This window comes from Neoarthrinium moseri (genome assembly GCF_022829205.1).
Source record: "Neoarthrinium moseri strain CBS 164.80 chromosome Unknown scaffold31_Wmoseri_CBS_16480, whole genome shotgun sequence".
NCBI lineage: Eukaryota > Fungi > Ascomycota > Sordariomycetes > Amphisphaeriales > Apiosporaceae > Neoarthrinium > Neoarthrinium moseri.
In genome coordinates, this window is record NW_026055145.1 from 106,981 (window position 1) to 131,707 (window position 24,727).

At 50.9% G+C, this 24,727-nt stretch overlaps 4 protein-coding genes across 4 annotated transcripts; 2 read left to right on the forward strand and 2 right to left on the reverse strand.

The window, feature by feature from the left end:
• Window positions 1-1,224: 1,224 nt before the first annotated feature.
• Window positions 1,225-10,464, reverse strand: JN550_007788 (uncharacterized protein; the record flags this gene model as incomplete). The annotated part of the gene is made up of 2 exons (XM_049319677.1): window positions 1,225-7,406; window positions 7,470-10,464. The coding sequence occupies 2 exons, from the start codon at window positions 10,462-10,464 to the stop codon at window positions 1,225-1,227; spliced, it is 9,177 nt and encodes a 3,058-aa protein (XP_049170144.1).
• Window positions 10,465-11,387: 923 nt separating this feature from the next.
• Window positions 11,388-14,945, forward strand: JN550_007789 (uncharacterized protein; the record flags this gene model as incomplete). Its single annotated transcript, XM_049319678.1, has 6 exons — window positions 11,388-11,662; window positions 11,757-12,007; window positions 12,367-12,390; window positions 12,463-13,225; window positions 13,287-13,679; window positions 13,751-14,945. The coding sequence occupies 6 exons, from the start codon at window positions 11,388-11,390 to the stop codon at window positions 14,943-14,945; spliced, it is 2,901 nt and encodes a 966-aa protein (XP_049170145.1).
• A 498-nt stretch (window positions 14,946-15,443) lies between these two features.
• JN550_007790 (uncharacterized protein) lies at window positions 15,444-16,454 on the reverse strand (the record flags this gene model as incomplete). Its single annotated transcript, XM_049319680.1, has 1 exon — window positions 15,444-16,454. One exon carries the CDS (start codon window positions 16,452-16,454, stop codon window positions 15,444-15,446), a length of 1,011 nt encoding a protein of 336 aa, XP_049170146.1.
• An 800-nt stretch (window positions 16,455-17,254) lies between these two features.
• JN550_007791 (uncharacterized protein) lies at window positions 17,255-24,721 on the forward strand (the record flags this gene model as incomplete). The annotated part of the gene is made up of 2 exons (XM_049319681.1): window positions 17,255-17,896; window positions 17,972-24,721. 2 exons carry the CDS (start codon window positions 17,255-17,257, stop codon window positions 24,719-24,721), a joined length of 7,392 nt encoding a protein of 2,463 aa, XP_049170147.1.
• Window positions 24,722-24,727: the final 6 nt, after the last annotated feature.

The following is a 24,727-nucleotide window of genomic DNA, read 5'->3' on the forward strand; positions in this document are numbered from 1 at the left end:
CAGCCGTCATCTGGCATCTGGAACAGGCACAATGTGCGCTAGAACCATTCTGAAAGGCCGGGGGAAGAGCGCGCCTTGGCGCCAACGCGGGGTATGGGCCCTCCAGGCTTGGGCGCCACCTAACCTACCTGCATGGTACACTTTCTATATTCCGTGGAGGGATTGCAGTGCAGTTGTACAAGATGCGTGCGCCCAGCTACTTCTTCCGTTATGCCTTCACGTGACCCTGTCGGCAACGTCCTCGGTGCATGCCTTGATACATAGTTACCAGCGTGTTGCTCTCGGAACCACTATATTGGTATTGAGATCCAGTAGTCGTTAGTATAGTACGCAGGGTTCCCTATCTCGACGAAAAGGCTCCTCAAATATCCCCAAGGGTATCAAGGGCTCAGCAAGCTTGGAACATTATTTCCCGTGATTCAGCCTAAGTCTAGTTGTGGATTGCTCAAAGAGGACCTATCCGCCGCTATGCTCTGCATTGTAGTGTTGTACCGAATTCAGCCGCCTTACAACCAACCCCCTTCCCCTATTTCTTTCCCGGCGTTGTCGCAATAGAGTAGATTGAGGACTGGAACCTAGTCATTCATATCCCGAATGGCTGGCCACATGAGTAGAAATGTCGATGCCTTGGTCAAGGCTGAGTGCTCTGTACAATTCCTGTGGTTCTTTTTTGGCATGCCATACAGAGCTGACTGTCTACTCAGTCACATGCAGATTTGGTTACAGAAGGTCGCGGCCACCTCCGTGTTGTCATCAGTCTCTGGTAGATGTCTGTTGGATCCAAGTCCAATGGTAGATATCCGTGCCTCGCTGCCGAGAAGACATCAACGCCAGCAGTTTGGACAAGATCAGGTTTGTAAATGTAAAGGAGGTGAGAGAAGCAACAAACTCAAAACTCAGTCCCCTCAGCAACTTTTTTTAATCTTCTTATGACCACTAATTCGATAGCTTTGAACTCACACAGAAGAACTTGTAGATTGAAGATGGCCGATGTCAAAACGTGCATTACCAGGCTGTCTGAAATATATGCACTATAGTTGCCTATTGTGTTACAGCCTAGCGGATGTAGGCTTTTGGGTCTCCTGACATGATATCCGTGGTCAGTGGTATAGTTGACTCCGGAGCCGTAAATATAATCTACGACTCTATTACGCCTTGTTTAATTCAATACTGGAAAGACAAATAGGGGTGTTTCCAAATTTATAATTATGCAACTACTAGATGCTAATTATCGAGAAACGAATACTGCACCAGTAAATAAACATTATCGATTGACTTGGTCTCGATAACATTAGCAGCCTGAACCGCCCAGTCGAGCGCGTCAATTCTGGCTGAGGACGACCTAGTGAAATAGTCACCAAGGCTACCGTCATCCCACTTACGCTCCTTCGAGTCTTTCGGTGGAGTTGGGATCTTGTCAATGTCCAGCGCCTGAATCAATGCTTGAGACTTGGAGAGGAGCATCGTGGAGTGGACCTGCAGCGAGGAACGCTGTCGGGACCAGAAAGGGAGCCGGCCTTTGAGATCGCCGAGGTTCATAGAGGCGGCGATTTCGCCAGCAGCCCCAGGCTTCGCTCCCAGTCGGCTTCTGAAGCCGTACCACTCGTTGGAAAAGTCGTTCTTGAGATCCCAGATCGCCCAAAATCCGTCCTGCTTACCGCGACGATCGGCAGTCTCGGCCGCCTGGCGGACTGCTTCGCTCGCCGCAGCCTTGAGCAAGGCGCCGCCCTGGTGTGCTGTGTACTGGACATGCAATAGCACGTCGCTGATGCTCTCATAATCGAACTTACGGATCGCGGCAGGGAATTCGAGGCGCCAGCTGGACACGGCGCCCGCTCCCTCGAATGGCATGTAGGTTGGTCCGTTAAAGTTGAGCTCGAATACTCCCGAATCCCCGGAACCTGAGCTGATAGCGATGGTAGAGATGGGTATTCGATCCGTCCGGAAAGATTCACCGTCCGTCTGGGACGAAATATAATCGGCCGCGTCGGCCACGTTTTGGCTCGTGCGGTACCTGTGCTGTAGCAACGTGAGGATGGCGTTCACGCCAGTGTGCGGTCCCACGATTGCCGGCACCGAGACAGCGACCGATTTGATCCTGCGCATGTAGTGTCCTGGGAAGTCGACGTCGTAGAGCAGTTCGTCAATGGAGAAATCAGCAACGCCCGTGATCCTGAGTCTCATCAGTGCCATGGGGTCGATCTGCCTCAGGGAAATTGTCTTGCTGATCGCAAAGTCCGCGGATGCGCTGTTGAGCTGCGCTGTCTCGAGTCTCTTCAAGTCGAGGTATAGAGAATCTGCAGCAAGTAGTCCATCGTGAGAGCCATCCCAGTAGCCAGCTGGTCGGATTATAGACAACTTTCGGCCTTCATCGAATGATAGGGCGCTTTCCGCGCGCTGTGCCATGGCTATGGCGAGTGTGTAAGCCTGGAAGTAGGTTCCTCGAAGACTCTTCTCCATCCATGCATACAGGTTCTCATTCGTGTACTTTGACCGGTACCACGCCTCAGTCTGCTGAGCGTCCTCGAACTCGGACTTCTGGAGGTCAATCTCCTTCCGGGCCGCCATGACGCGTATCCTCTGGATCTCGATCTGCTTGTCGATGGACTTTATATCGCGGCCGCGCATGTTTGCCTGGAGGCGTCTCTCTTGCAGTTGCCTTGTTAATTGAGCCTTCCGCCCAGCATTCGTTCCCCGATCCGCCGTCACCATTGCAGCCATCTTGACAGCAGCCGATCCAGCTGCTACGGCACTGGCGAGTTGCGAACCACCGAAGGATGTACTCACTCCACAACCGAAAGGTGCCGCCAACCCTTCAACTTGGGGGACGGCACATAATGGGGCGATGAAGCCATCCATTCCAGCAGCTATCACATTGAGGACAGTCGAAGCAGTTGCCAAGTCCATTTCGCTCTCCTCGTGTGGAGACATCTTCAAGTCGTCCTCGGTAGGGTCGTCAATGTCTTGCTGTATATCGCTCCAATCTTCTGTTGGTTTAGGGACCTTAGATAGAGGCTCGCCAATCAACCTGAGATAGTAGGATAGTTGCGTCTCTAAGGAGCCCCGGTTTAACATGAGCGAGTCAACGGTCTGCTGGGATTCCTCGAGCTGTACCTTCTTGATATCAAGCATCATCTGCTGTATGGTGGTGGTATGACGAGCCTTGAGAGCAGCGAAAGTCTCGGACTCCTTTTTCTCGATCGCAGACAACAAGCGGTCTCCGAGCGAGCGCAGCTCCGAACACAGTTCTAGAGCTTTGCCCAAGAGAAATTCAAACCGTTGCCGGGGAATAGGAGTGCTACTGTCGCTCATAACGTCCATCATACTGATTCCCGCGCTGCTAAGGGCCATCATCTCGGCGGGGTCGATTGGAGGCTCTCTCAAAGCATATACTATTGGTCGTCCCTGTATGTCGAGGGAGTTTCGGATATTAAACAGACGGCCGCGGACGAGGTTGCGCATCTGCTTGAACCGCGGATTGATTGGCACGCCGAAATACCCCGTCCTTAGGAAGCACGCAATGTTCTCTCCCTTCGGATCCCGCTCCCCTTTCTCCGCGGCGCCCTTAGTCTTCTTTTTCTGCATCATGGCTGAGAATAAAGGTGGGAGTTGGAGTTTTATCAGGTCGTTGACAATATCCTCCTCTCTGAGCTGCTCAAAAGTCATGGCTTTCCTCTTCCTCTTTGCCAAGTCCGGGACTTTCGGTGGTTCCGGACCAAGGACATGGCTGGCCTCTGTATACCGCTGGATGGCTAACGGCAAACTCTCAAGTGTTCCTCGGCGAAAGTGAATATCGCCACTCGCAATCAATATCTCGGCGTATTTCATCACAATCCACTTCATATACGACGCTGGCCGCCCCCTCGCAGCCGCGTGGACGAGTGAACCATACGAACGGCGCTCCTTGACGGCAAGCTCAACCTCTTTCCTCAGCAGCGATAGATCGCTGCTCGCCTCACCGTCTCTTGCCATCTTTCGAGCCATATCTTGAAATGGAGGGAAACGCCAGCAAGTTGTAACGCTCTGCGGCTGGCCTGCGTCATCCTGAATCTCCACTACGAGGTCAGCGGACGGGTCGAATACAAGTCGGGCCACCTGCAACGCCTCCTCGAACTGCTGCGTAGAGAAGAAACGGTCCACTGCAAGAAGTATGGCGTGCAAACCAATCTCCCAATTGTAGAGCGCAGTTGGATGACCCAGCTCGTGGTACCACACATCGCCACTGCCGGCGCCGAAACTTCCTCTATGATTTAGGACGGGCAGACGAGCCAGATAATTGTATAGACTTCGTAGGGGATCGATTCGATCTGCTGTCGCCTCCATCAGCTCGTGCGAAAATGTGTGATCGAGAAGGATGAGCTCCATGTCATTTGCCAGGCTCTTCGCATCCCATTCCACATTGTTCGGTCGAACCAGTGGCTGTCTTGGCAAGTTGAAGTAGCTAATGCTCGTACCGTCGGTCTGTTCGGCGCTCAGTACCAAGCCTGTTACTCTCGTGGTGGACTTTGAAAGCGTCCAAGTGATGTTGTCTTTTGTGGTTTTGGAGGCCAAATCCTTGGGCACCCAGAGGAGAACCTGATCATTGGCGTACTTTTCCCCTTCGATCAACTGATCAGGCTCGAAGTTGCTTCCAACCACCTTCTGAAAGAGCATAGGGAGCTTATTTGAATTAGATGTGCCCACATCTGTCGTTTCATCCCGGAAAACCATTTGGTCTTGGCAGAACTCGAAAGTACCTGAGCGAGTTGCTCCAGCGGCAGCACCATCGACGTCTGGCGCCGAACTGATGATTATATTCAATTTGTCCAATTTGGATCCGGAGAATTTGGGATCCATTCGGAACTGAGTCGCAGAGGCATTCGTTATCTCGACGTCACAACTCCCTTGAGACATGCGCTTTGGAGACCAGCTGCCGGCTACGAACTCTGTCCAACCCATTGTGATCTCCCATATGCGCTTGGGCTTGGGCGCCGCGACTTGAGCTTGGTCGATATACAAGGACACAGGTTCAGGACGGTCTGACAGAGCTCCAGGACCTTCTGCGTGTGCCCCAGGACCAAGGGTTACGCCGGCATCTTGGGCATTTGCGATGGTCTTTGGAACGATTGAGGGCATGAAGAGGTACAGTCTTCCTCCGATGACGATGGGAAGCAGATATGTGCCCGTATTTCTGAGTCGATTTCCTTCCCATTCTGTCTCGATAGACGGGATGTCCATGTCAATCTTTGTCCACGCTCGCCAAAAGATGTCATTGCTTCCCCTGTAGATAGTCAGGGTACGGTAATAGAATACATGCGGCGCAATTCTTGTACGCCCGAAGAAGTGGAAGACGTCTACGTCCTTTGACTGCGGCTCGTGTAGATATGACACGATTTCAAGACTCGATATCTCATTCAATCCGTGAACATAACTTTGAACAGCTTGTAAGAAAGTGCTCACGCTGAGATTCTTCTGCATGAGTGAGGACTCCAGATCATTGAACAGCGCACTCTTGTCGTCTCTCAGGGTTGGGTCGATCCAATTCTCCGGATAGAGGAACATTTTGCGATGGGCCTCCCACATAGTATACTGCTGCATCCAGGCCCACTTCTCCTGCCGCAAAGCAGTCTTGGAAACACCCTCTTCGAGGCCGAGGATGCACCGCTGGGCGAACAGCTGCACGACCGAGATGGCTTGTTTGATACGCGACGTGCGCAGCTGGGGACCCATCTGGACATCGATCAGGAAACGCTCAAACAAGCCATCTGCGTGCCAGATTCCCATGTCTTTAATGTAATCTTGCTGCAGAAGATAGTTCACCAACGCTGTTCGTTGATTCTCCATCAGTCCTTCGTCTGCAGTTGCCCGCTGTGAGCTACTCAGTCTGGTCTGCATGGCACGTGCTGCGGTGACGTACTCGGCTGTGACCGCGGATTGTCGTGGTGGCTGTCCAAGAATGAAGAGATCTTCAATTAATGCCTTAGAAGAAGCTTCCGGTGTGCCTCCCAGCCGTTGGTCAAAGGCGACAATCGATTGCAAGGCCAAAATAGCGTCAAAGTTGCGTAAAGTGTCCATCAACTCTGTGTGGCTGTACCCAGAGTACTTGTAGCTCAGTATACTCTCAATAAGGGTCGTTTTCCATCCGGTACACTCCGTGATCTGGGCTGCGATAGTCTTGGCGTCTGCTTCCTTGGTGCCGGACAACCACGAGAAGAGACCGACGAGCGATTTACCAGGAACGCCCCTGCTTTGATCTCTCAATTTCACGTACTTTTGTAAGTCAACGAGCTCTTGCAGAGTGATGGTGTTGAGATTGGCGTTTAAAAATTTCCCCTGTGACAGTTGTGCCACAGCCATGTACGTAAGGTCGTCCGTCCCAAGCTTCAATCTTTGGCAGATACCTACGACACGACTTATACCATCGTAGATAGCGGCCGCTCGCGACGTTACGGTACGGTGAAGTAGCATGTCTTCTGTTATCTCGGCTTCGGTTGATTCGGCAGTTGACCATAGGAATTCGGAGGCGGTATGATTGCTCTCCAGGCGATACGGCTGACCCTTCGCCATGTATATGGGGCTCCATGATCGCGTATCAGAATTGAAAATGATCAACATCCCATCAACTACGAGCCTGGGGGGCTCGGGAAGCTTGCGGCCTCCTGTCTCTGCAAGTCGGAACGTGAAATTAGAAGCAACACTCGGGGTGAAATATGCATCTAAAGTTGTCGAGCCGGCTTCTTTGGCACCGTCACTCAAATACTGCAGAGCTTCCATGGCCGAGTTCGTCGTCGATGATGATTCACCTTGGCGAGAAAATTTTACAATGGTAGTGAGCAATAGCCGAATGATCTCAGTATCCGCCTCCGGAAATAGCCCTTTGATGGTATCTGTGATCAGAGTCGTCAGAAGATCGTGGATAATCGTAGGCTTGGCAAGCTGCACAAAGGCATCTCGGCGTTTGCGAACCTGTGCCTCAGCCTCGATAAGCTTCTGCTCCTCAAGCCGAGCCTGAGTTGGCGAAGTACTGGCCTTCACTTTGGTCTCGGGCTGCAGTGCAGTTGCTTTCTCGCCCTCCGAGGATGTGGGATCCTTGTCTAAGACCTGGGACGGAGGCCAGTCCTGGAGCAGTATGCTATCCTGAGGCGTATCTCTGAACCTTGATTTGATGATTTCTCGTGCATTGATGGACTTTTTCAGCATTGAAAGGATCTTTTCGGCAACCGCTGGTAGCTCCTTGACGTCTTCTTGCAGTTGCTTCTTCTCCAGTGTGGTTAAGACTCCGAGAAGTCTCAATTCAGCACGGTAGGTACCGCTCTCGATTCTGGTAGGACCAATTGATAATCTGGTAGGCCACTTAGCGGATATCAGGATCAACCTCTCAAAATCTTCCTTGGCAATGGATATAGTGCCTGTGCTGACTTGGGTTCCTGGATAGATGAGTATACATTAGCTTATTCTTACTGTTACTCTTAAGTGGATCAATAACATACCTTCAACAAAGTCAACCACAGAAGTTGCGGTAGACGCATCAAATGCACGCCCCGCGCATTCAATAACATCCTCAGCGGTTGATATGCCCGTTGTATACAGTGATGAGAGCGACTTCTGGAGTTCTTTCGAGCCGACAGCCATGGCTGATGCTAGCTGGAACCCAAAGTTGTTGCCGGCACTTGCATTGTCCTCGCCTGCGTTCGTTGATCCTAATGTTTTGATCAGAGTTTCCGCGTCCCAGCCATTATCCAACAACAACTTCCACTTCTCTAGCAGCAGAAGTGCGTCTCTTGGACTATTGAAAGGACTCCCCATGCCCTTGCTCAATACCACATCGAAGAAAGGAATGCACAGTTTGGCAGGTATCTTGAGTATACGAAGCAAGAGGACATGTCTATAGAGCTTAGAGAATGACTCTATGTCCAGTGCAGCCAGTGCGAGCTCAGTAACTTGAAGCAAATCCCCGAACAGCTCGTAAGGCCACGAAAGTCTTGCACATATGCTGGGGCCGCAAGACTGGATCTGGATCCTCTTTGTGCCGTTAAGAAAGTATCCTCCATTTGTGGAAGCATCAAAAGGCTCGCTGAGTGATGGGCGGAGGAACTTGCGGCGAAGCAAAGACTTTGGTCCGAATGAATCGATTGGTCCCCATAACGGTAGCAACGACGGTGCGTCAATGCCGCAAAGTTTGCTTAATCTGACAACATGGGCGATACCTTTGATCACGTAAGGGGAAATGTCTGTTTCTACCGGTGCTGCAGGCATCTTAAAGGTTGACGAGTTCTGGATCTCCTTGTTTCGCAGACAAAAGATAGCCGCGTCGAGATCCCGAGTCGACCACTTCACTTTAGCTTGCAGTCGTAAGAAGGCTTGAAGACTGTAGCATATCTCTGGGGTGAGAGGTCCAGTGAGAGGCTCGAACTCTTCTTCGTCTTCGTCATTCGGATCATCCGCCTCTTGTCCGGACGGGTATATCTGTGCCACGAGTCGCAGCTCCTCCAGGGAGCCCGTGAAAGTCTGTGAACCCGTTGCATTCGTGATCGTGACTTGCTGTCCGAAGAATTGTGTCTTGACTAGATCCGAAATATCCTGGAACTCAAGTCCAGATCTCTGCATTAGCTGTCGCTTGATATACGTCAGGCCTAGCTCGTTGGTGGCGTCAGTCATGGTATCGTCGTCTTTGTACCCCCATAGCCTGCACATATCAGCCTCTGGGTATCTTGTGTCTATTGTGATGCTTCCATTAGAGAGCCCTCGTAATTGATCAGCAAAGTATACCGGGAAAAAGGTTTCGCCACTGATAGCTGCAAACTCGACCTTCTGTATGCCGAGAATATCCGCCGCCCACTGCCTTTGCAGTACCTCTTCTGCACCCCGAAGTAAACAGTCTCGCAGGTCCTGTGAGAGACCCTGAATATCATCCGCTGAAACGAGATTCAGGAGAAGCTCCCGAAAACTGAAAGCTTCGCTCAAGTCAGAAAGTTCAAGCTGAAAGGTGCTGCAATACTGATTGACCACATCTCGCGCCTGGTTGTAGGGGAAGCACGTGAACGGAAACATCTGCTTGGAAATGTAATCGGAATAAACTTCATAATCCATATTCGCTGGGCGATATACGGGCTCCAATGATTCATCGTCCTCGTCTCCAGTGTTGATCGGTGTATTGAAAGCTTTGATCAAGGGTGGCTTATCTTTGTCTTCCAGGGCACTAGCCGTGTTCTTGTGGCGAATAAATGATTCAAGCACCTCATTCACAAGTTGGATATATGGAATGAGCGTTTGGGAGTTGGCGCAGGTTAACTCAAGCTTCCTCAGATCGGGCCGGCGCTTGGAAAGCAGAGTGAGTAGGCTGTCCCTCGATTGCAATCTAAGCTTCTTTTGATGAGAACTCAGAACCTCATTTCCTGCAACTTCAACTCGCGGCGGAAGTTCCGCACCCTTGGGAGAGGTGGTGCTCAGCAGGAGCATGAGGTCCGCAAAGTATGCGGATAAGGAAGTAACAGAGCAGCACTCTTCGCACGCTGCGTCCTCTAGCCGAAATATGTCGGTGAGGTTATAGAGTGATTTGGCCGTGGGTCCCTCTTGGTGTTGAATGGTGTTGCTCGTGTTCTTTTGGGTGGTGACTTGACCCTGAATAGGCTGCAACGGGATGGAGTCTTTGGTACGGGCTTCCATTAAAGCCAGCCAAAGCTGTTCATTCCAGCAATCAATGCGTTGTGCTGAATCATGTATCTTCAGTGCAACCTCGGAACTCATGCCTAGAGTTACCATTTCTTCGGTGAAGGTATTCTTAGGCTTCAGCGTAATCCAGCGGATAGATCGATAATTGCTGTTCCAGAGACTTGGAACATCCTCGGCATCATTGACTATAGTCGAGAGCCCCTTGATAGACTTGATGAAATCCAAAGAATGTCGCACATCATCATCTGTTGGGAGTGAGGGGGGCTCGACGCTTGATAGACCAGGAAACTTTGCGCTCTTCAACGTATTCAGAACCACTGTCGGGTCTAGCTCAAGATCCTTTTGTATGATAGTGGTCAAGACACGGTCTGCAGTCACCCGATCTTTCTCGTTGATTGCAAACTTGCCTGCCCTAACAAGGACAAGCATGACCACCAACGCCTTGTCATCCAGAAAGTTGGAGCGTACATCGTCCAGCTTCTCCCGCGTCAAAGCTTTAGGGAAACTGCCAGGTCTCTGGGCAAGCAACGTATCCAGCCTCGCCCGTGGGAAGAGAAAGTTCGCCAATGTCTCGTTATCGAGCGACTTTAGGAGGCCCAGTATGCCAGCGCAGAGAGCCGGTTGGTCGACTGTGTACTCAAGAACCTTTCTGGCAAAGTTGATGTTGGCAACCGCTGTTGAAGGCACACTACCTGCCTCTAGGAAGTGGTCGAAAACTTTCTGGGGCTGGCCTGGGTACAATTTCCTTGATCTATTCAACCTGGCACCAAGCTCAGGCGTCAGAGACTTGTTGAGGATATCAAACATTGACATTGTGAGAATTAGATGGTGATTAGGCCCTCCCCTCTACTGAGTGATCGTAGGGATTGAATAGTTGAGGAGCATGAAATGAATTATTACCCGCTACATTTGTATTATTTTCCTTTCCCTTGATCGCCAAAAAGGACTTCAATTCACTGTTGCTCCTTCGGACAGGGGATCTGGGCTAATTGCCAGACAGAGCGAAGGGAGTACATAGTACGCGGAAACCGCTGCACACTGCTCCGGATTGAGTCGTCGTCACAGCTCCATGTTCCCAACACCACAGCACCAATCGGTTGCCATCCTTGCGTTGTTCAGCTCTACACTAACTCTGCCACCCCGCTTCAGCTGAGGTCGAAAAGCACACTATTTGAATATGTGGATACTCTTAGGGCGGGCGGCAGGAACGGGCCAGCCCGTCAAGCTGTGGGGTTTTTTATCGTTTCCCTTGTCGAATGAGACTATTTGTACCATTTCACAATTCACACAGTGGACAGATGAGATTCTAGAGCGGGCTCTGCGCCAAGAGCGCGTCGCTTTTCCCACGTCTGGAACAAGGAGGCTGCTGATTGGCCTTAACCGTCTCGGGTACTGTGAGCCGCGGTGGAGCATCTCGTGCTGCTTTACGTAGGTAGTGTTTCGTCCAGTCGAATACCAATAATTATTCTGTAGACTTCGTACTCTGTACACAGGGAGGGCTGTTCGTTAATGATGCGTGGCTCTGTGGAGCACCCCATTCCCTTAAATGTCTGGGGGGCCTTCCTATTAGATTGGAAAGTCGTAGATATGAACCGACCAGCCGTGAAGGAGATTGTGTGTTACTTCCCGGAGACTTGTACGCTCACCATACTGATGCACTGTTGCTCTGCCTTTACCAGTTGTAGCCAAATTCTCCATTTGTTCAGTCTCTCGACTTTCTGCCAAAGCATCACAAGATGGCAGCCTCACCCTTGGCGTCCGAAGGTAGTCTGCAGATCAACACTGAACGGAACGGCGATGGATTCCAGTACTACGACCAGGTGTGCGCCTTGTCACAGGACGTGATCAATAAAAACTTCGAAAAGCTTTTCGCGCGCAGGAATGACCTAGCGAAGGTTGACTGGGAAGGTCCAAATGCAGCCATCGGTCACATTAAGGGTATACTCCTAGCCCCCCAGGTTGTCCTTTCGCTGGAGTCAGCTACAGACCCTGAGATTCTCTACATGCTCCGGTTAGTCACCTATACCCTTCTATCACTTTCCTCATATATGCCACTTGTAAGGCATAGCCTCAAGGGAAACGCTACTGACTTCTGCTTTTCAAAGGTTTGGCAAGGATAGCAAGATTTACTTCAGTTCTAATTCCAACATCGACATCAGCGGCTGGAACATCGCTCTAACAGCTAAAATGAAGATGATGACTGCCTCTGTGGACCCAACGCTTTCCAAGGCGGATCAGACCCGAGCAAGAGACGCCATGGACGAGCTTGAAGAAGTTGTCGAGTTTGATTTCGAGCGACCGACAAAATTGGTCCCGGGAGAATACTCCATTCACCGAATCTATGCTGCTATCCCTCGTAAGTGCTATCCCCGGCGCAAATGTGAGTCTTCAAGGTGGTGACTAATACCTGCCTTCGTAAACACGTAGAGGCCTCATATGGGTCCCCAAACTGGGAACAGTCATATATTGAGAATTCTGATAAGTCCAAGACAAAACTGAGCGACTGGATTCAAAACCCGAAAAACAACGAAATATATTCAAGAGCTCAATTTGCTTTCAGTACATGGGCCGCATCGCGGTCTTACATGTCAGCGCTTACCCTAGGCATTCAACTGCGGGTTCCTCGACAGAAGCGTTAGTCTTTTCTTTCTTTCCCTGCATCTCACCTCTTTACTCCTAATGTGCCACGCGTATACATGATTAACCTTTTTATAGTGGACAAGGAATCAGTCAGCTATGGTAAGTTTCTCCACCGGGTTTTTTCTTCCAGATTTCTTTTTATATACAACTCGAACTAACAATCGCCGTAAGCCCCCAAGGACCTGTACCTTCAGAATTACCCTTATGTTTCCCCTGAAAGAAAGAAGGAACTGAAGGCAGAAGGCAGGGCTATGGCGGGAAAGACCGGAGACGATTATAATTGTTTCTGTTATAGTGAGATCGTTGACGGGCGCAAGGCCCCCATGCCAGACACAAAGACATTGCTTTATTCAGGAAATTTTGCGGCGCCACCAACGAGCGGAAGTGGTGGGTATGGAGGCACATTTATTCTTGATCGTCGGTTCTTCCTTGAACGACACCTGCTTCCCCAACTAGAAGGCATCAACGCCGCCTCACAAATTATACCACTACGACCGCTCATGGAGGTTGATGAATACCGTGATGCCGTATTCAAGACCAGGATCTGTTCGGGAACAAACCCCGAGGACGCTGAAGATCGAGCCGACCTCCCGCCTCTAGTCTCTAAAGAACCAAGCTTCAAGTTCACCTACACCGGTTCACAGACCTATGAATGGAAAACGCTCCGCTGGGCTCCCGGGAGTGGTGAATCAGGAGAGCCGGATCAGAACTTCGTCATGAATTACGAGGGAAGCAAACAATATCCATTCTTCCGCAGATATAAGACAAAGTCCACCACGTCCACGAAAGTTTCTTGGGTGCCTGGTACCGACCAATTCAAGGTCGAGGGAAGATGCGAGTATGACCACTGGGAGGCATGGAGTCAAAACAGGAGTGACTTTCCATACGGCACTGGTCAGGACATTGATGGCGGTGGTAAATACTACTGGGGCACGTGAGTCTCTCCATACTGCCATCATCCTCATACCGAAGACCGCATACTAAGAAAACCAAAGATTTACGGATGTGGCAACCTGGAGCTTCATCATTGACCTCGACGTCTCTGATGCATCCAAAGTCGACCCGAGCGTTCCCAACGGTGTAATCGAGCCCACAATCCTCAAGTGCAAAATTGAGCGAGATCCCATTACCAAGGAGGAACTTCTCCTTCCTGAAGATTTCAAAGTAGAAGTCGGCGACATGAAATGGGTTTTGGATAGTACGCACCTCAACATCGTTCAAGCCATGAAATATAGCATCGGTATAGGCCTCGGAAGAGCAGCCCGAAATCTCGAGACTGGTTTTGTGGGCATCGGGAAGTTCATGTACCCTGGCGCTGGGGAGCTGGCTTTCGGCAAGCCTTGCATTACTGAACATGGTCACATCGTTGCCGCGATAGACTATATCGAGTAAGTAAACAACTTTTAAGAAGGAGGAGTAGAGAAGGCAAGAATCAGATGCTGACATAAGGAAACGCCAGACCCAAAGAAGATCGCGTTCGTATAGTGGTTCCTAGGCCGGAACAACTCGTGAGCACAAAGCCAGACAAAAGTGTTACATATTCTTCGGACCCTTCAGCATCAATGCTTAAATTACGCCTTTCCTGGACCCTGAAAGAGACCAATTTCAGCACATATACGCCCCCGAAGCCTCGGTTCAGGCTTGTGCTCCAAGCAACCAACCGGACCAACTCTGACTTATGCTTCGTTGCGATCAGGGTAATTGTCCACCGGATGAAGAACATGGAAGATCAAAGACTTTACATCGCCCCTTGGTCAGATTGGAAGCAGAATCTAGCACCCATCCAACAGGAGCCCATACTGCCGCCGACTACCATTTCTGATCCTTCTGACACGAAAGTATCTGGAACGACTGGACCTGCCACAAAGGATCCTGTGACGGAGGAACCTGTCACGACGGAATCTGGCACTGATCCATCTATTACGGATTCATCTTCTGGTGGTAAGGCACCTATGAAAGACTCTCCTAGCACGCAGTCTACCGAACAAACTCCAGATCAGGATGGGCCGACTACAATTGGGATCCCAGCAAGTACTCACTCTACTACGGAACCTTCAGATGTTTCCTTCGCAGACCTACAATCTCAAGGAAATACGGTAAACATCACCACAAAAGAAGCAGAACCCGCTGGGAAAGTCAGTGCATCACCTACTGCAATTGACAAGGCGAACACCGGCGGCTCCGCCTCTACTGCGCAGCCATCAGTACTGCCTCCACCACCGCCCAAACCGGTCAAGAAACCTACTGAGACCTGGGATTTACAAACAGAGGACATCGAGGACGACACTCAACTCGAAGTGAGACCTGAATTGGTAGAAGATGAGTTTCACTTCAATATCCTGCCGGTGGCGGTAGAAACGGGACCCAACGGCAATCCGCTTCCGGACAGGTTTACGTTGACCTCAGAGGACGCGTCTAACTTCACGCTTGAGCTCAACGGAACCACTTGGCTAGACGCGAACGGAACTGGAAACTATGTCATACAGATCAAAGAGATATGGGAAAAACGGGGAAAACTATCGGCTGGATCGGGCAACGAGTACCTCTTAGTCAGCTTCACTGGTGGAACACAGGTTAAGACGAAGTGGATCAGCCAGGAGGAAGCTGACAAATGCCGTGGTGTTGAGATTACGTCTGTCGAAGCCAAGAAATGACCGCCCTAGCCAGATTGTTCTACCACTCATTTTCTTTCGGCCAGTGTACATTTCGCTGAATTTATGTGAAGTTAATCGAACGAATAATATACAAAGCTCGTTGTACCAATAGAGAAGACTCTCTTGTCAAAACCATTAGTGAGGCACCATGGGCTGTGAAATGACATAAGAGCTAATGTCCACCAGAAAGGATATCAGACGATACGTTCAACGACAAAGAATGTATATGTATTTGGAAGATGAAACATTTTGGGTACGGGGGCGTGCAGATGTTTAATGAGGAGAAACCACGCTTCTGGAAAACTGATCACTGACAGACATAGACTAGCAGCAAATATACAGGGAATTAGCCGCTCATCGTTCCTGAAGTCCTGAATGGGCCGATATATCACTGAAAACGTATCTGCCGTAGTACATATCGTTCGTCGGACTGAATTTCTACATAGCCAACCCACTATCATTTGCTACCAGACAGTAATTCAATCCAATACACGCTATTTAGATGTAAACCATCCCAGGAAACAAAGGTGACTCGCCGCTTTTGTCTAGACGACCGCCGGTTGGCCAGAACTGTGCGACGAAGCTCTCGGGCTTGAAATTGGGCAGCGTGGTTCCGTGGACGGTGTTGTACAGCCACACCTGGAAAACGTTCTCGTACATGTAGTTGTTAGAATTGATGCGCCATGTGTATGCACCTGCGAATTCAGCCCTTGCAACTTCGGCGGCCTTATCCTTGACCTCCTGAAAGGTTCCCGTGGTGCTAGTCCAAGGCGTTTCTGAGGCGAAGCCCCATGCCAACTGCTCCTTTCTCAAGCCGGGCATGACATTGTAGTAGACGGACGGGGGGTTGGTTTGTCCGCCGCTGTAGTTCTGCATGTTGACATAGTCACAGGACGATGCAACGCTAGCGTTGAGGTAGTCTCCCCAGGCCGGGCAGATAGAGACTGAGAACCGAACACCACCTAGTTTCTGGCCGAGTTTGTCAAGACTCAAGCGCGTGGCGGCAAGGATTTTAGGAAGGCCGGGGACTTTGGTTCCGCTCTCGACGTCGACGTCTAGACCGTCGATTCGGCCGGAAACCTCACCATTTCCATTTGGCGCGGGTAGCTTTTTGTTGTAGTAGCTTTCGATGAAGGTGGCCACCGATTCACCGTATTTGTTGATTCTGTCATCCCATTCATGAATGATGGCGTAGTCGCTGCCGCCATCGCAGGTGCCATAGAACTGCTCCAGAATAATCTTGACATTGGGGTTCTTCGTACGGGCAGTAGCGATAACCCACTCGAACCGCTTGACGAGGTCACCCGCACCTTCCTTGGGTTTGCTCAGCATAAGGGAGTAGTCATTCGTTCTGACAAAAAATGGGCTGACAAAGAGCACGTCGACAGCATCAAAGCGGATGGAATTCCATTCGCTTGGGATATTGTCCCAGGACCCGTTCTGAGGACCCGGCTCAATCAACAGAATGTGGGCTCCCACAAACTTAGACGGCCAGGTTCCTGTGGACATTTTGAAAAGTAGTGAAGAAGATTGTTTGTGGAGGGTTGTGGTGAGAGACGGTACAGTAGTTGAGATCAAACGAAGATGGACTTCCCTCTCGACTGAGGCTCTGAGAATATGATATGGTGCCTGCGCTGAGAGGGTTTACCTCTCAGAAGTCCTCCACACAGCGGCACCATGAACAAGACCCGCAATTGCCGATCTGCCGCTGCATGTGCAAATCCTTTTCCAAGTCTAGATTCATCAGCTCCAATGTATCAATGTGATGTCTCAGAATTAGCACCCATGTGATGGACGTCTAGACTGCAAAAGACAGACCTGACAGGCATCTACACGTTCTCAGCCAGCCACCAACGACGTGACATGCTAGAAACAGCAATGCTGGGGACGATGATGGCTAACTCTAGAATCATGACGCGTACCCGCCGGCCTCTACTGTTGTAGACCGGTGCTTCCACCGATAAAGGGGACGCTTAGACGACACGATGCGAATCGCTCCGCAAAGGCGGTGATCAACAGCTAGATGCGAGCTGAATAGCCATGCAAGCCAGGGACTTTCGACATTGTTAAAGCGGCAAGCGTGGGGCGCGTTCAAGAATTAACGTATACAGTGTGAACAAAGTGTTACGAGTTTGGGCCACAATGAGAAGCTAGTAAACATCATATTGAACATACCTTTAAACCGTCCCCGTCTAGTGAGTGGTAGCTTTACGGACGTTGGCGGACAAACATCTTGCAAATAAGTCAGATAATAGTCAGATCATACATCCCGATTGAATTCCAGGCGCGCAAGGCTCGTGGATATTGCCATGTTGGACCCAATGCGGGTGTCTTCAACCGCCCAGGGCGATGGGAATAACAGCATCAGCCAGATCGCCCCAGGTCACTATCGTCCTCATGCTCTTATTCGATCTGCGCAAACAAATAATCGCCATGGTAGTGCTGCGCCGTTGAATGTTCTCAATTCTTCAGCTCCTAGCTCAAGGACGACGAATAAGCCCACTGCATTCCTCCCATCAAGCACGGTACAGTCACCTCGAACAATTGGTTCTGGTGTTCCGGGATTCACTACAGCCTTTGAGCCTCCCAGCAAAAGCGGAGGGGCTTTTCGTTCCATTGGTACTAATGGGCAGGCCGATTTTATGGCAAACCCTGCCAATGGATCCTTCTCAGTCTCGTTGCCGATTCATACATCGTCAGCTAGAGACAACTTTGGGCCGAATTTACAGCTCAGCTATTCGTCTGGTGCCGGAAATGGAATCTTCGGCATTGGTTGGCACCTAAAAGGGTCCAGTTCTATCTCTCGTAAGACTGCCAAAGAGATTCCGAGGTATGACGACCAAAAGGACGAGTTTGTCTTCGACGGGGACCTTGAACTCTCATTGAAGAGCAACGGCAGTGTGGATCAGGTGCAAAGGAATGGCTTTTTGGTGACAAAGTATCGTCCAAGGGTTAGTTCTACTTTACCCATTGTGATCCTCGTTTTCGCTCTTAGTCTTTGGGCTAACAACAAACGCAATTGCTAGATTGATTCCCAAATGCTCATCATTGAGAAATGGGTCAATTTGACTGACGCTGCCGATGTACACTGGCGTACCATTTCTTCTGATAATGTTGTTTCTATCTACGGGCACACATCATCGTCAAGGATTGCGGATGGAAGCCGCATTTTCTCCTGGTTGATCACCCGTACCTACGATGCCGTGGGCAACGCAATGGAGTTTGTGTATAAATCCGAAGACGGGGTTGGACGGCCTACGCCTTTGCCAGTCTGGGAGCAAAACAGATCCGATTTCCATCAAAAGTATCTGAAAAGCATTCTTTACGGCAATAAGACACCCTTTCGTCGGTCTAGAGACGCCACGTCTTCGGACGAGGCTTGGCCAAGTAATTGGATGTTTGAGGCCGTGCTCGACTTTGGTGAACACGGGGGCGATATCCCTGTTGTAGAGGAAGTTGCTCCCTGGAAAGCTCGGCATGACATCTTCTCAATGGCTAATTCCGGATTTGACATCCGGACCTACCGGATTTGTCGTCGGATTTTGATGTTCCACTACTTCGGTGACAAGAAGGAGGGCGACCTGGTATCATCTACTTCATTCATTTACGACGAGAGCCCCCATCGCTCTCTTTTGACGTCGGCCACAACCAGGGGCTACATGACTCGCACTACTGGTGAGATAGAAACCGAAACAGCGCCCGCCACGCAGTTTCGGTATAGCTCGATTCCTGACCTACGTCAAATCAAGAAATATAAAGCTCAGACAGCGAGCCTCGCCGACATTCCGGGGCCCAAATCAACATCTGAGTGGCTGGATCTCGAGAGTGAGGGAATTCCTGGCTTACTCACGAGGATGGCTGACGGGACACTGGTATACCAGCGCAACAATGCCGACGAGGGCTCACTATTTTCCCCCCCTCGGTTGTTGGGTCAGCAACCTGTCTTAGGTGGAACCTTTGCGGATTTGGATCGTAATGGGCAATTGAATCTCGTTTGTACAGATGCGTTAGGACGTCCAAGCGGTTTTTACGAGCGCGCAGACTCTGATACCTGGAGCGAGTACTCTGAGTTTCCAGAAACACCAACCTCTATCGATGGGTCTCAAATGCATATTGACCTGACTGGAGACGGCGTCGCTGATACCATGTTCCAGCTGGGCAATAGCGAAGACATTGTCTGGCAGAAATCCCTCGGCAAACTGGGAGTGAGTCTTCCTCAACGAGTTCCTCAGCCTCTGCTTGGCTGCCATTTGAATCTTCAATCCAACCAGGACAGCCAAATAATGGTGGCCGATATGACAGGCGACGGACTCTCCGACCTGGTGGAACTCCGTGCCAGCAAGGTTATGTATTGGCCAAACCTCGGCCATGGAGTTTTCGGCCCTCCTGTGGAAATGGGACAATCACCAGTGCTTGACGCTGATGATATTTTCGACGTCCAACGAGTCAGATTGATCGACGTTGATGGCAGCGGCCCGACTGATCTTGTGTATTTACTTCCCGGGGGCGGGGCAAATATTTACTTCAATCTGGCAGGAAACTCTTGGTCGAGGCCGATACTCGTGTCAAGGTTACCGCGCATTGTGTCGCCTTCTTCAGTTTTCATGCTTGACATCCTCGGCCAGGGAACTGGGTGTTTATGCTGGGCAGACCCCAACTCAAATGATATCAACTACATCGACCTGATGGGCGGAGCCAAACCTCACGTACTTCGCGAATTCTCCAACGAGCTCGGTGTAGAAACTATCGTCGATCACGTCCCTTCGACTCATTTCTTTGCCAAGGATAGAGCTCAAGGCACGCCTTGGACCACAAAACTTGGGTTCCCTGTGCAGTGCGTGAAGAGGGTGAGGACCCTCGATCAGATCACTGGATGCGAATCCATCACTGAGTACGCGTACCACAACGGATGCTATGATCCGACGGAAAAACAGTTTGCCGGATTCGAGATGGTCGAGCAGTGGAGTTGGGAGAGAACTCCGCTCGGGGACGGTATCTACGAGAGTCCAGCAGTCTACACCAAGTCATGGTTCAGTGTCGGACAAAGCCTGCTTCCCCATAGCCAGCACCAATTCTGTACTCCTCCACAGATTTTCTCGGATGCCCCAGATGATACTGGGGCCTATCTGGCTCTGCGTGGCTCTCCTCTGCGCACGGAGACTTACAGCTTAGATGGGACGTCTCTCGAGCATCTACCATATTCCGTCTCGGAAATGTCATATACGGTGAGCAGGCTGCAGAAAAAGGTCACCAACAAGACCAGATACGATGTTCTCCAACTGCTGCCTCGCGCTTTTTTGACCTCCGAGTTTGATCGAAGGATGGAAGACCCTCGAGTGACCCATCAGGTTGTTCTCAAGACTTCTCCTTGGGGAGACGTTGAACGCTCATTAGAAATTGTGTACCCCAGACGACAGGAGGGAGTGGCATCAGTCAAGTCTGAATACGCAGACATAAAAAAGCGCCAACGGATGGGACACACATCTATGAACCAATCATATTTCACAAACGCAGTAGAGGACATCCCGGGCTGCTTTCGACGACCAGTTCTGTGGCGCAGCCAGAGTTTTGACGTTGGCGGACTTTCGTTTCCAGCCGATGGTGAGGTCTTTGGGATAGAGATGTTACAACAAATGGATTTCGGAACATCGAAAAAAATTCTCTTGGCCGAGCAACGAGCCATCTTTTTGGGGTCTGCGCTGAAAGATCCCCTGGATCCCGGAGTCATTCAAGCTTACTCCATCCTGGACCAAACATTCACTTTGGCCTTTACACCTGATCTGATTCAGGCTATGCAGGAGGGTATGAAGCGCTGCAATGTCTCGTCTGTAGATCTTTCCTCCACCCTGAAGAAGTGTGGCTACGTCGAGATCAAAGACTCGGATGCCTTGTGGGCACGTTCAGGCCGTGCGAGCTTCTTAGCAACGGATGGTTCATCTCAATTGGAATCAGCGTTGCAGTCATTCTACTGTCCAACCTTATTCACGGATTCTTTTGGCAACCAATCGGTCCTCACGCTAGACGAGTACCATCTAATGGCAGTCCAGGCCAGAGATGCCATGGGGAATTGTGTGTATTACACGAATGATTATCATCACTTGAAACCTGTGATGATAACCGACATCAACGGCAATAGACACGCCGTGCTTCTGGATGCCCTTGGAGAAGCCCATGCATCCGCTCTCCTCGGTAAGACAGATTCGAAGTCTGAAGAAGTGGACAGCCTTGTGGGTCTTGAGGCCGAAAGCACGAGCAGGATCAGTCTGGGTAATCTCAGAGAAGTTCTTGCTGACCCGACCGGTTCAACCGTGAAGGCTCTCTTAGGGAATGCGGGGAACCGGTGCCTGAAATTCTTGGACTGTCAGGTTGCTGACAACCTACCAGCCTGTCAAGTAAGCATAACACGCGATGTCCCGCATAGGAGGTCCGCAGACCCTATCATTCATGTCAGCGTGACTTATCTTGATGGTGCTGGTACCGCAATCCGCAAAATCTCGCTCAATGACCCCGAGGATGGAGACAGGCGTTGGATCGTCAACGGCGTCAGTGCTCGGGGCGGGTCGGGTCAGGTCGTCAGGACTTTCAGCCCTGTATTTGCGCCAAACGCCTCGTTTGTTCCACTCTCTCAGTTCTGCTCTGCGAATGTAAATGCAGAAACGGCATTCGCCGATGTTGTTGGCCGCCACATCGCTCGGCTGGCACCAGACCACACGTGGTGCAAGTCGAAACATAGCCCATGGGCAGTGAACGAGTGGCATGTTGGCGATACTTTGTCATTCTCGCCAGCAGACGATCCCGATGTCGGCCACTTATTTGCGAGGATTGCATCTTCGAGATTCCTGCCGACTTGGCCTGAAGCTGCGGGTCGAGACACCAGGGCGATTACTCAGTCGATGAGTTATGCTAGCAGTTCTCCTGAGATTATTCATTACGATTGCGACGGTCTCCCGATTCGTCAAGTCAATTGCGTCAAGACTGGAATAACATACACCCGGTCCTTTACCTACGACATCGCAGGGAACAGGTCACACGACTATGATTCGCTAGGTAGGCTTGTGGAAAAGGCTACATATGACAAGCTGGGAAGGGCCATCTGCATGTCAGGCATGGATGTCGGAGAGCAGTGGGTGCTTCCAGATGTCAGTGGTAGTTCGACCATGTCTTGGACCAGCCGCGGTATCTGCTTTGGTTATAGCTACGATGCTCTCCGGCGAGAGACAGAACGTTGGATCCTAGGCACTGAACCGAAACTACTCGTTCAGATGATATACGGAGAATTGCGGCCAGCTCGATCCAAGGTCGACGAGCTTAACATGCGAGGGCAAGTATGGCAGGCTCGCGATCAGTCGGGCGTTCACACAAACCTGAAATTCGACATGCGAGGCCGGTGCCTGGCTACTAGCTACCTGCCAGCTAAGAACTACAAGGGCACGATTGACTGGAAAATGGACAAGGACGACACGGAACGGGTAAACAGTGTTGCACTTGCGGCCCAGGGATACGGCGCGCAGAGCAAGTTCGACAATTTTGGTCAAGTCATATGGGAGCAAGATGCCCAGGGCAACCAGACCCGCAGGCAGTTTTCCAGAGCCGGAAATGCCACGAAGGTCGATTTCCTTCATGACGACGACGATACGTGGAGACCCGTTCTTTCAGGCGCCACATTCTCTGCCGATGGTCTGCCCCTCGTTATTGATCATGGCAACAGGATCAGAGTGACGTACGATTACGATTCTATGTCCCGCCGTCCTCTCTGCCGCAAATCTGTTCTTAGTACAAAGACTGGGACAAACGTTAAGGAAGACATGCATTTTGTGCACGACTGCGCAGGCAAACTTGTGTACCAGAAAGACTTGGCGGCTGAGCCACTGTTCTATGCAGGCTGTCGAGTCGCGGCGGAGTGGACATGGAAGTATGATGGAGTCGGACAGCTCATCGAGTCCACTGGCCGAGCACAGCTGGCTGATGGACAGAATCAGTTGGAACCCTACAGCGATCGCAGTGGAAGAGTATTTCATGCCACCATGGACAAGCTCTACAAGTATATCGAGAGTTATAAATATGACCTGGCTGGTAATATAAAAACCATGAAACACCATCCGGTAGGAATTCCGTCGCTCACCGGGTGGGCGCGGAAATACACATACGAGGAGCCAAGTCTGTTGGAGGGGCAGAAAGTATTTGGCAACAAACTCAGTCACACAGTCGTTAGGAAGGCGAAGGAAACATACACCTACGACGCTAACTCAGGATGCGTGGCTTCCATGCCAAAGTTTTCGCTTCTGCAATGGAATCTAGACAACAAGTTGTGCGCCGTATCAAGTCAGAGGTATGACAATGGTACACCCATAACGACGTACTACGCGTATGACCACACTGGAGCCCGTGTGCGAAAGGTTACCGAGCAAGCAGCGTCTGCGGGCGAAGAACCCAGGCTCCAGAGCGAGACCATTTTTGCTGGGAATGTCGAGGTTCAGCGGATTTACTGGGGCCGGGATTCCAACATAGACCCTGCGCACGAGCGTTGTATGGCCAGTGTGACTACCAGTGAGGAGACTTTAGCCCTCGTCGAGACGGAGGACGACCAGGACCGGCCTCTAGTTCGCTTCCAACTCGATAGTAGCGAATACGACGGGCAAGCTAACCTGATATCCCACGAGGAATGGTCAGCCTTTGGGACACCTGTCTTGTCCACAATCGGGCGTGATATCCAGGCTCGACGAGAATATCGGCTGGCTCGCTACCGCTGGGATCGAGAAACAGGCTTTTACGCCTGCGGTGCACGCTTCTACTGCCCATGGCTTGCCCGTTGGACGTCGCCGGACCCCCTGGGCGACATTGATGGGCACAACCTCTACGCTTATATCGGCAATGATCCAGTCAATGGTTCAGATCCCTCCGGAACAACACCCAAATCTCAGCGAACCAGTAGCTTACCGGCCCTTCTTCCTCATGTAGGGGGGGTAGCAGAGCCGGACTTCTTGAAGAAGTCAGTTCAAAGAGCCGCACCCGGTTTCCTTCAACCCCTCGCAACGAAAAATGTGCCCAGCGGGTACAACAAGAAGAAACTCCAAGAGTTGGGGAAGCAGGATGAAGCACAAAAGAAACCAATCAAGGTTTTGGGGTCCATAGTGAACAACAAGGAAAATGCTAACGACTTTCGTGAAGCTTTGGATCTCCCAAAGCAGATTCACGCATGGAACGAGGAAGTACGAAATGAAGTTGATTCCCAGATCCGCACTATCGCGGATAAGGTTCTTGATATCCGCGGCGATCTGTTGGTCAGCCTGAATAGGAGATTCGGCAAACAAGACAAAATCCCCCTGGCTGGCGAAGCAGGCCGCGAAAGGAGCAAAGGGGTTTTCAAACTTCAGCGTATTGAGACAAGTGCGAAGGAGTTCAGCAAAGGCGAACGCCGGCGCATGTTTTCCAAGCCTCTATTGGCAATGGAAATGGATAAGCGAATCCAACTGGCTCATAGTACTGTCGGGCAAGTAGAGAACTTTGTGGACAACTTAGATGACGGGCCGGATAAGCAGGCAGCCCGCAAGCAGGTGGAAGATTTGCAAGGGGAGGTCAACAAAGCTGTCGACTTGTATTCCACTGCTGTCAACCAGTCTGGGAAGGCAGCGGTTGGAGCCAGCCACCTTGTTACTATGTATGGGGCAACTGAACTGCATATAGACACAGGCGGCAATGGAACCACGGGGCGGTCTGAGCGCAAGCAGAGAAAGTATCGGATCAGGAACAATGCTAGAGCCCTCAGTCACAGGTAAAGACAG